The sequence below is a fragment of the Bicyclus anynana genome, chromosome 5 (assembly GCF_947172395.1).
Source record: "Bicyclus anynana chromosome 5, ilBicAnyn1.1, whole genome shotgun sequence".
NCBI lineage: Eukaryota > Metazoa > Arthropoda > Insecta > Lepidoptera > Nymphalidae > Bicyclus > Bicyclus anynana.
The window spans coordinates 9,961,666-9,973,766 of NC_069087.1; the positions used below are offsets into that span (position 1 = coordinate 9,961,666).

Consider the following 12,101-nt stretch of genomic DNA (forward strand, 5'->3'; position numbering starts at 1 on the left):
AAAATATAACATATACCTATACCTAGGTTTTGAAATTGTGCCAAACAAAATCCTGGGAAGCTGGAAAATCCTTATTAAGTGAATTTTCCACAGTGTTGTAGAATAGAAAAAGATTTTTAGGTACTTACTAACATATTTATTATTATAGACATTGTGTGCCTGCACATTTAGATTTACCAAAAAGCGGACATGTTATTAAGTACTTTTATTTAAATAAAACTTAAAAAATAAATATTTGTCTATTGTGTCATCATGTTAAACTCTAAAATGGCTTCAGAGATTATTAAAATATCAAAGACAAACTACTACTATATCAAGATAACGTATAGTGACATTAAATAGGCGTAATTTCCGAGAATAAAAAAATAAAATAATATCGTTTTACCCTCGGACTTTAAGGTCCGAGGGTAAAACAATAAAATAATTAATTAACTTAATTAACATAAAATATTTTTTTTAAAAATGGGGATGATGACAAGGTTTGAATATATTGATTATATTGATTTTTATAAGATTATAAAATTTCAAAATCTACTAAAATTATTTTACCGTAATTAGATGAAATTGCATACATTTTTAGCTTCCTCACATTAAACGTGACATTTTCAATACATCAACTATAAACATAGACGCACAAATAACAAAGATATTTGCAATTTTGTTTGAACGCCCATAGAAATCTAACCTTTGACACCTATAATCTAACGATCAGCAAATGAACGACGTCATTAATTCGTGGTATTTTGTATGGGGCGTTTTTCAGAGATCCGTGGCAGTGTCGCAAATATGACCCTTTAAATCCCTGTTACTTCGAAAGTAATGATCGCAGATATCCTGTTTCTTTTAGAAAATTGCTTTACATTTAGCATTCTCCTAATTTAAAAAATTGTCATCATCCCTATCCAGTAGGTAATCTATACTAATATTATAAAGAGGTAAAGTTTGTAAGTTTGTCACATTTTTTAAATGGGGTAATCTTCGGAACTACTGGTCCGATTTCAAAAATTCTTTTACCAGTAGAATGCTACATTATCGGGATATTATTTAATATTAGTATGATATATATTCGCCGAGTTAACAGTTTTTGTCATACAGGTCGGACCGAAAATCCTCTTAAGCAGACTTATTCGCATGCGCTGCCTTAACCATTGTGTAAAATTGAAATAAATGTATGGAGGCTTTATGTATCTTTAAAAGTTCTACAAAAAAGTCCGCGACACCATATATCTATCTTCTATATATTAGCAGATATAGTACCTTTCGTGTTTTAAAAATTATTAATTTTATATACTTAGGTTTGCGTCATTATTTATGCTACTTTACTTAAATCCTTATCAAAATTAATTATTTAATAATCACAAGAATATTATGGAGATAAGATTTGCCCTTTATAGTATGTTAATTAGTTAAATAGTTTCGGAGATAATACAAAATTTCTAAAAGACGCAGAAATTCCGCTACATGACGCCCCGCGCTTTCAATTACGTAGTTCCCGTTCCTGTGTGAATATGGGAATCAAACATAGCCTATGACACTCGCAAATAACGTAGATTTCTATTGGTAAAACAATCTTGCAAATCGGACCAGTATATCCAAAGATTATAATTTTAGCATAGAAGTCTCTATTTTCCTTTGTCATCGCACCACGCTCATAGGGCTGGACCGATTTTGCTAAGCGTAGGGGTAAGGTAGGGAAGGTATAAGGTAGGGTAAGGTAGGGTACAGGTAGGGTAGGGGTTGTGTAAGAGTAGGTTAGGGGTAAAGGTAGGGTAGGGGTAGGGTGGGGTAGGGCAGGGTAGGGGAGTGTATGCCCAGGTTAGGGGTAGGGTAGGGGTAGGGAAAGGGAAGATTACGGGTAGGGTAGGGTACGGGTAGGGTAGGGTACGGGTAGGGTAGGGTACGGGTAGGGTAGGGGTAGGATACAGTTAGGGTACGGGTAGGGTAGGAGTAGGGTAGAGGTAGGACATCGATACTGAAGCCTATTTTCTATTTTTTGTCTGTCTGTTTGCCTTTTTTTTGACCGGGCATCACGCTGAAACTACAGAATGAATTCAAATGATACTTTTTGTCGCGAAAACAAAATCAGAAATGGGTGAAGTAGGGGTAGAAAGTTTGTACGGAAAGTCCTTAATTTTTCTAGGTACATTTGTAAATGTAAAATGATAAGTGGACTATTTATTAGGTATAAGTTATAAAACTTGCAAAATAGAATGTGAAATAGGGGTTGAAAGTTGACATCGATTTTTACGCGGACGAAGTCGCGGGCGTCCGCTAGTTAAGTAATAAAAGTGCATTTCATTCATTTCCGTATTTTATTGCTGCTATTACATTAAGTAACTTTAATGCTTAATTGTAATAGCAGCAAAATCACCTCATTAAATAAAATATATTACGTAGTTATTTAGCATTTCTTAAAGTAATTGACATTATGATTTATTATATTTTAACGTGTTTTAGAATATATATTTGAAAAAAACCAACCAGGTGCGAGTCGGTCTTGTGTTCGCAAGTTTCCGTACCATTATATATAAAAACCGGTCAAGTAGGTGTCGGACCATGCGCAGTGTAGGGTTCCGTAGATTAAGTTAGCACTTTAATCCCTCATGTAATGCACAAAAATACCGATACCGATACCCATACCCCAAACTATTTATAAACGTATTAATATACATGCCCCTACCAAATTTCAGCTTACTACTTTTAACAGACTCTGGATTATGTTACTGAAAACTTTAATTTTTTAATTAACAACGGAATTAGAATGCAATTTTCAAATTCCAATTAAGTTTTTTAAATTTTGAATTGGTCTCTTTAAATAGCAATTGCTATTTAGCTGTTATTGTTTACACTATTTATCCTACTTCTGAGAATTTTTTCACGTATTTAAAAACATCCGCTACATTAGCCGGTAGAGGGTGGAGACACTTGACTCTAACAAAAATTAGCTCTTAAAAGCTTAATATTTTACAAACGGATCCCTAAAACTAAAAATATTGGTAGACTACCCCTCATATCTTTCAAAGACATATCTAAAGATACCCTAATTTATGAAATAAACGATTAAAAAAATTCATCCCCATTTTATATGTAGATCCCCATTTATCACGTACGACTTTGTTCACATTTTTAATATACTTACTCATACAAATTTACAGCTTTCTAGTAGTAATAGTCGCGGATATCTATAGCTAAGCCGCGGATTGACGGACAGGCGGAAATTATAAGGATTACGGAACCCTAATAAACGGCAAAAAATCTCGGTTGTTGTATGGGATTTGTGTTTTTTTTAGTATTTGTTGCTAGGACGGCAACAGAAGTACCTACATCATCTGTGAAAATTTCAACTGTTTAACTATCACGGTTCATTCACCAGGTTGGACAGACGGATGGGTGGACAGTGGAGTCTTAAGGGTTTTATACCTTGGGTACGGAATCCCAAAAATTAATAATATTCAATAATTAATCTTAAAACTTTCGCCCCAATTCTACAAACTAAAAAATTTAAATAAAAGATTTGTAGTATTGATATTGTGTACATTATATAATGTATGAACACATTAAAATTTAATGACAACTTATTATTATTTTTTTCATTAGATATACCTATTTGTCCAAAATTATTAATAGGAAGGTATTTTATCGATAAAAATGAATACAAAGATTTTTTTTCGTGTACCTTACCTACCTAATTATAGTAAATTTAAAAATATTGGGTATATTTTTTTAATATTATAATATTTATAGGTAGATATTTTATCAAACGTTTGCTTTTAAAAAGCTTCGGTTTTCATCTACGCTACGAAATTCATATTCACGGATAGGTGTATATAATTTATAAAAATTTTAATAAAAAAAATTAACCGACTTCCAACTCAAACATTAACTTAAACTAAAAAGCAAAAAATAACATCTTGCCTATGTGCTACCTTCTGATCAGTTTGAAGGCGGTGCCAAGCCAGTGATGTTTTAATTAAACCCGTTTAAGCTACACAATTTATGTGCTTCTTTCAGAAACAGCTTTAATTAAAACACGACACTGGATTGGCACCGCCTTCAAACTGATCAGAAGGTAGCACATAGGCAAGATGTTATTTTTTGCTTTTTAGTTTAAGTTAATGTTTGAGTTGGAAGTCGGTTAATTTTTTTTATTAAAATTTTTATTTTTTTATTTTTAGTGTTAGCATACCTACTGCGTGTGAACAAAACGCAAGCAATTAGCTAAAACGTTATTTTCTTATGACAGGTACCTAAGTCCTACAATCCCAATTTTGAAAATACTCCTTAACTCATATACAAAATTTCACTTCCCCTTTATCCACACTTAATATGAATATAACCAATTGTCTTAACTGTCCTCCGTCTTCATCACCAGACCCCTTTTGCAGTCACAACCCATATGGGTAGAAAGTTCTCATCAATATAAAATTAATCAAGTCCAAACACAAGGTAGCTACTGTGAACCTTCGAGGAGTTCCCTTAACTCTCCTTCGTCTTCATCACCAGACCCCTAATACAGTCACAACCTATCTAGGTGGAAAGTTCTCATCAATACAAATTTATCAAGTCCAAACACAAGGTAGTTACTGTAAACCGTCGAGGAGTTCTCTTCACTGTCCTTCGTCTTCATCACCAGACCCTGAATACAGTCACAACCAATGTAGGTGGAAAGTTCTCATCAATACAAATTAATCAAGCCCAAACAAAAGGTGCCTGCTGTAAATCGTTGACGAGTTCCATCGTTTGTGTTTCGGCTCCATCATCAGACCAACTCCAGATCTTCATAAAATTGTAGTGGCTTAAAATACCTTATGAAAACACTAACAAACGCACTGGCCGTCTCTACAAATTTTGTAAGTTCCCCTCAATTTCTCCAGGATGCCATCATCAGATCCTGACATGAAAAAAATGGGACCACCCTGGAATCAAACCCTTTAAAACAAAAAAAGAATTTTCAAAATCGGTCAATAAATGACGGAATTATCGCTGGACATACATAAAAAAAAAAAAAAAAAAAAAAAAAAAAAAAAAAAAAAAAAAAAAAAACATACATACAGTCGAACGTAGAACCTCCTCCTTTTTGGAAGTCGGTTAAAAATGATAGGTTGTTGAGGTTTTAAAAAAATCTTTTTAGAGATATCTTGAGTGATAATTAAACAGTAAGTTAATATTTATATAATTATTGAAATAATATAACTATTTAAGTTTTAAGTAGTAAAGCGAACATTGAAACTTAAACGTTGAATCTGATAAATATTTTACCTTAAACTTACCTTGTACATATTATAGAGTTTATAGGTTCTATCACGATCGTCCGCAGCGACTTGAGTGGATTCCATGGTGACTCATCAACTAAATAGAGCACTTCTTTCCAAGCTGAACAGTCCATTTACTGTATCTTTACGTAAATGTTGGCAATATAATTATTTTAACCTTCATAAGGCTTTAATATTCTACTCATTAAAAATTACAATTAATGCCGTTAAAAATTTAATGAACAATTTGAATTGCAAATAATATGATATTATAACAGTAAATATGTTTTTATCTTTTTTAGTTAAATTATAATCAGTTTATATAAAAGAAAAGTTGTAAAATGTTAATAAAATAAAATTACAAATTAATGAAGAATGTTTTAAAATTATATAAGAATCAATTTATTTTTTATTATTTACATACACAGAATATTAAACAAAAAAAAATATTTATTTTCTCAAGGAAACAGTTAATACAATAAAGTATTCGATTTTTAGAAGACAGTAGATTGGGAAGCTCGTATCGGGATGGCGAGCCGTGTCCAATCGGCGTATAGTAATTACGGTATTTATCAATGAAGTCGGCACGCGTAAAGCTCGGTGTCACCGGCAGTGGGCGAGTGTCAGCGAGCACGTGGCCGCTCGGGGCACGCGGGCCAGCGCGGACACACTTCGGCGACGGAATCCGCGAGGGAGCACCCGCCGGAAACCGAGGTGTACCGGGGCTCCTCGAGTACAGAGAAGTGGCGGCCCGCGGCGCGCCCGCCCCGCGCGCCCCGCACCCTGCAGCCCCCACACCCGCATGCACTCTGAAGCCTCCACCGCCGCTCACCCCGCATTCTATGTTCGCCTTAATCGCGAATTAAGGTTCCAGTAATGTTTTCTGTTGAGCTTAGAACTTAATTTGATGACATTCATTACTTTCCCGTCTGTAAGGGATACTTGAAAAAATTGTATCGATGTTTTGATTTGACTGACCCTTTTCTTATAGGGATTTAAAGCAGGGAGCATGTTGAGGAAATATGATTTTGAACTTAAACGCTCTTTATTTTAAGGCTTAAGTCGAATACGATAAGAAATTGTTTCTAGAATGGTATGCCGTATATTTCTGCCACTTTCCATAATGGAATAGGTATGATTACGGCTAATGTTAAAAGACATCTTTTTCTTCATTAACTAAAATAACTTTTGATTAAAATCGATTCTATTTTCATTGCAATTTATTAGACATTTGCAAAAGTAAGTTAATTCTTTGATGTTGTTCCCATTTTACCGCAAGAATTTCTCGTGTACTCAGGACCCATACAGAATAAGATTTTTTTAAGAAAAATAGATTCCAGTCCAGACAACGATAAAATTTTTACTTGTATGTTCGAATTTCTAGCCATGCGTCGACTTTCAACAATTGGACCTGTCTGGCCCCTCACCCTCGCTTCATCCTATTACTTCTGTCTAATTAACTAATTAATCTAATTCTTTTTACATTACGTTATTTTTAGGATGAAGACCAGTTCAAGTAAATGTACCAACTAAATAAATGAGTAGTTGAATTTTAATAAGGTACGTAATGTAGGTACGTTTGTGATTCCTCGTAATATTGCAATAAGAATTATTAAACTAATTTTACTCAAAATTTTGTTATCCAACCATGTTCTGGAAAGCGGCCAAAACCAGCAAAGTTTGAATAAGTATACGAAAGTTGTTCAAGTTTCTCGGCCAAGTGCGAATGAAATTAGATTGAGTTACAAAGAACACTTATAATTTGTTGCATTCGTAATAAATAGAAAATTCAAAATTGAAAAATCCATTTATTTCAAGTAGGCTCAGTTTACAACCACTTTTGATACGTCAGTTGACTATTTGTAAAGATTCCACCACCGGTTCGGCAGGCAGGTTCTGCTGAGAAGAAACCGGCAAGAAACTCAACAGTTGCTCTTTTAAAAAATCATACAATATTATAATTTACAATTTACGAAACATTACAATTTCTTATTATAGTTTTACTTCCTGTGTGAAGGTGGAAGCTGATCCAATGGCCTCCAAGCACCTTTATCATTGAGGAACTCATCAATGGTGTTGTAACTTCGACTATTAAGTAAATGTTTTTTGACACATTGCTTAAAGCTATGCATTGGCAGGTCCATCACAGTCTTGGGGATCTTATTATAGAAGAGTACACCCAAACCTTCAAAAGATTTTTTTACTCTTTGGAGACGATATGTAGAAATAACTAACTTATGCCCGTGTCTAGTAAGAGAAGAAGAAGAAATTGCACATATAATTTTGTTCCTACCTATTATGGTTCTTATTTCACCGTTGTCAATAATTAATTTAAAGCCAAAATACTTCACCGAATCATTTCAACGCGGCTAGTTGCCTCGACTGGCTCATTTTTTGTACAAAGGATCAGCCTGGCTGTCTAGCGTGGAAATGCAGCCAATGTTCTTGCCATCATTCCACGTGGGCATGATTTGTATAGTTATTAGGATAAGTTAGCTTAAGTTCCTTATTGTATTCTTTCTCTATTTAAAGCCCACTCAATCGATTGCTACATATATTAAAGTAATATAATATTAATAAAATTCAGCCTCACTTTCTATCTTATTAACTACTTAACGTTAACTATTATTTGTTTTATGTAGAACATATAAACTTATGGGAAATGTTAACATTTTCTTACTTTTAGCGTTTGCTTACAAAAATGTATTGATAACCGTAAGAATTATTGCTCAGTGGTGATTATGTTCCATTCCCGACTAAGACACGACTTATATAAATAAACCTACGTCAAAAAATTATTGTTATAAATTAACCACTTTTTCAAAATATCAAATTATAAAATTCCATAATTTAAAATTATCACAATTTAGGAAAGTGCAGCTTTTTCATTGATTTTGTTTATTTCGCAAAGCTGTCGGAAAGTGGAAAGTCTTTGAAAAATCCTTAGTACCTATCCTTCTTACTAAGTATGGTTTCGTAGATTTTTTCGAGTCTACTTAAACTTTGTTAAAAATATATGACTCCGTGGTTCTTGTTTTATCACTAACATCAATATTAACAATTGAATGCAATACATAGAATCGAGATGACAAATAATTGTACAAAAAATACACGTCAAATAGAACTAAAATCGTATCCAATGCTTCCAAAATATCCTTCTACTCGCAAAAACATTGTCACTTGGAAAAAGGTTTTTTTAAAAAAAAGCACCAGGCCTCTCAAATGATCGGATCTCCGTATTTTTAAATTCGGTATGCTTTCACTTTTAGTCATTGATATTCGTGTATGAGTTTTTAGACTACTAAATACTATTCCTAATACTATCACTTTAGTTAGATTTCGGAAGCCACTGGTCAGTAGAAATTAGCGCCGCCACAAATTGGCGTGTGAAATCTTTGTCGGTCATTGATAGAAAAATACTGCATAAAATCGCATTCATGGTACTGAATCACACACGATTTTTTAAAAAGGTTATTCGTAGCCCATAGGATTAAAGCCTTAGTAAATATTTTTTTTCACAAATCAAATATCATCTTTTTGACAATTTCCCTAGGTCACGCCATAACTTGAGAATGAACAGACTCAACTGATTGAATTTAGCTTGTTTGTTAATTTGTTGTATCTGACTTTGTAGAAGGTTCGAACCGTATGCAAAATTAAGAAAACTGGGAAAATTTGAGATTTTCCGAAAATAAACGACTATTTTATGGACGTTTCTTGTTCAATCACGGCTCAACGATTGACCGCATTTGTCGTACACATACATTAACGTAGTCTGTATGTAGTCAGTATGTAGGTACTTGTCCGCTCTAAAGAGTTTATTTTTTTTAATACTACTAGGGTTGACCCTACGAAACTAAAGATATAAATGACATTGAAACTTTTATCCTTTCGTTCTACTATTTCCCATGTGTTTTGAAATGTTTACCTATACGCATATGTTTAAAACATCACCGATATTATTACCAGCTGGCCTATTCACTATTTTGGCTTTTGTTATCAACCTATTAAAATAAACTTCAAATTATTTGACAAAATGTCATTTTGTGAATAAGTGAAACAACCTACTGTGTGATATCCACCAGTAAGCACCGGATGACATTTGTTACATAAAATCTCAATTTCGTATATGTCAACTAGCATACGTCAAAGATAGTAAATAAGTTTGCTGGATGGATTATTATCCATCCCGGTAATGATATCGGATGTTCGTGTAGTCTAATGTGACTACATGTCAGAAGAATTACTTGTAGTAAAAGCAGAGTCAAAGTTTACTCGGGGAAGAATCGCCGTGCTAATTTCTGATCCGAAGCAGCATTGCAGAGTTCTGGTCAGAAGGACGTGATTGCTGGTGTAATTAAAGGCGTATAAGGCTTAACACCTATGCTTCAGGCTGATGGGCACAGGCACCGCCATCTAAAACTAGCCTCTGCCCTTGGGCACCTTATGATGAAGACGGTATTGGGCACAGGACAAATTTTCAAGAATTTTCAATTCCCTAGCACGTGTCCCTTGCATTCCTTGCGAACAATGATTTCCCATTAAGTATTTTTGGTTTGTCTTGGTTAGTCAATTGCTACTAAAAATAGTTTTGTTTAATTTAAACGTCCTACTCGTGATTTAAACTCATACAGTTAGTTATCTTGGTTGAGTTAATGTTTATTCTACGTTTTAACACACGGTTTATGTCGATTACAAACAAAATCTAAATCGTCTATTATGGAAATAATCAGTTGCGCGAGGCTCAGTTTAGTGTGAGGTTCCAATCACAAGTAACCTAAGATGCTTTCTAGTTCTACCAGAGTTATGCAACGAGTTTCAGAGTAGCTAACAGCTGCGTTTCTTGCCGACTCTTCTCAGTAGAATTTGCCTTTTTCCGAAATAGTATAGGGTCATTCATATTAAACATTCAACAAAGACAAAGCCCTTGAAAAATAAGCCTTGTTATTTGATTTTGCACTACACTATAAAGAATGATTGTGTGGCCTGTCAATACCACAGCTTACAAGCATTTTAGTAATATGCCTCACAGCACATGCACGGACGGGAGATGTTGAAACTATTGACAGCTAGCTAATTGCACGCAATTCGCGCAGTTCCCTCAACCTGTCTCCTGCATACATAAGCCTAGGGGCAATGCAAAATTCACCATCCGATAGTCCGAAACATGTTTATATCAAGCTTGCATGGTGTTGACAGATCAGATCGGAGAGATCGTTACGCGGCGGTCGGTAAACATCAAAAAAAGTCACAGAACCAGCTGGCAGGTTGTTCCAAGTGGGTCGGTCTATTTGTGGTGACAGCAGAAGCGTGGGTGCCGCGTGTAGCTGGAGTGGCAATGACCTTGACACTAAGCGAGTGGCCTTGGGTAGCACGTGGCGGCTGACACCCGCTGTCTGTTGTCGGAGCGCCGCCGCCTTTCCCCGGGGAGCCTGTTGTGGACACGCCGCTGTAATTGAGCAAGGATTTCCTTTTATATCTTCATTTTTTATTTTGCATCTCCTATTTACCAATTTGAAACATTATAGATGGAGTAAGGAGAAATTGCAGTTGTGTTGTACAAAATGTTAAAAAAGTATGAATTGGCCATATTCTATGATTTTTTTATCGCTTTAACTTGTTGTGAAGCTTTCGGAGGTGATATTGTTTATGGAAGCTGATTTTTTTTGTTCTAATTACCGTACCATCGTACAGAAATACAAAACTACAGGTTCATGAAATAATATGTAAGTCAATTGAAGGATAGTTGCAAGTGCATTGTATCTTATTCAGTGCGAGGTTAAACTGTAATTGGGAATATATATAAGAATATATATACCTATTATATACATTGTTAGGATAATAAGACAAAACAGATTATTGCAAAGTTCCTAAACAATTAGAAATGACCCTTATTATTGAGATCCAAGATTTTGCAAGAATTTTTGCCATCGTCCGACCTATTCTTAGCAGCATCGAGTGAAAGTCTCTCATGGCTTAGATTAAGAATAGTTTACTTTGTACACAGATTTTTGTGTGTGTCAAGAAATGTGCCTTGAATTCAAGTTTTACTTTAACCTTCACCAGCTTTACGGTTAAAGATTCATAAAAAAGCTTCTTTAGCTCTCCCTCTCAACGTCCTTTCAAATCGCCCAATTACATTTTTTACTATCTACATAACAGTTTATCCTGGTTCTATCAGATTGTATCAGCGCGATTCTTGATTAATATTCTAATTAGAGGGTAAATCATCATTTCATCATCACTTTGATATTGATTGATAGTAGATAGACTATTAGTTTGTGAATTCGCCATTACTGACAGATATAGCGTAGTACCCATGCCCCGATATTATGTCCAGCGTGCGTATAGAAGTTTAATTCAAAAAATAAATATTCGCAAGGCATGTCCACGCTAGGCCATAGCGTGAATGGGTGCGATTCAGCGTCGGCGACGTGCGGCGTGTCGAGTGCGGTCGCCGCGGGGCGCGCGGTAGCCCCCGCCCGATACGTTTACGAGCCGACACTAACTTTAAGTGACCCCGCCACCAGCCAGCCCAGAGCCCGCTGCACTCGTGCGCCACTGCCGTGTTTATGTTCCGTCTCAATGAAAACAAACAAGTCTTACACGTAATATTTGCGAAACAAAACCATTTTAAACTAAACGTGCTAACGTGCTTCGAGACACGAGGGTGTAACATCAACATCTTCCCAACTCCGGGGTACTACTGAGAATTTCTTGGAAGAGAATAAAGCTCAATACCTCCATAGACTGGTTTAGAACTGAAACCTATCTGATCTCACGATTAAAAGCGAAAGGCTTTCCACGGGACAATCGAGGCTACCGAAGTTTCCGTACAAATTGTCAGAG

The 12,101-nt window shown here is 35.1% G+C and overlaps 1 protein-coding gene across 5 annotated transcripts in view; it reads right to left on the reverse strand.

Moving 5' to 3' along the window:
- The window catches only part of LOC112052747 (TOX high mobility group box family member 3), a 31,048-nt gene extending 25,079 nt beyond the window's left edge, over positions 1 to 5,969 (reverse strand). For 4 of the 5 annotated variants that reach the window (XR_002887331.2, XM_024091950.2, XM_024091977.2 and 1 more), the window contains exon 1: positions 5,271 to 5,486. Coding sequence is in view for 4 of the 5 variants with exons in the window: in XM_024091950.2 (XP_023947718.2) it covers positions 5,271 to 5,336 (66 nt within the window). In the remaining variant the exon portion in view is untranslated. Of the gene's footprint in view, positions 1 to 5,270; positions 5,487 to 5,816 lie in introns of those variants that run through there. The other variant, XM_052881661.1, reaches the window with a different exon arrangement.
- Positions 5,970 to 12,101: the final 6,132 nt, after the last annotated feature.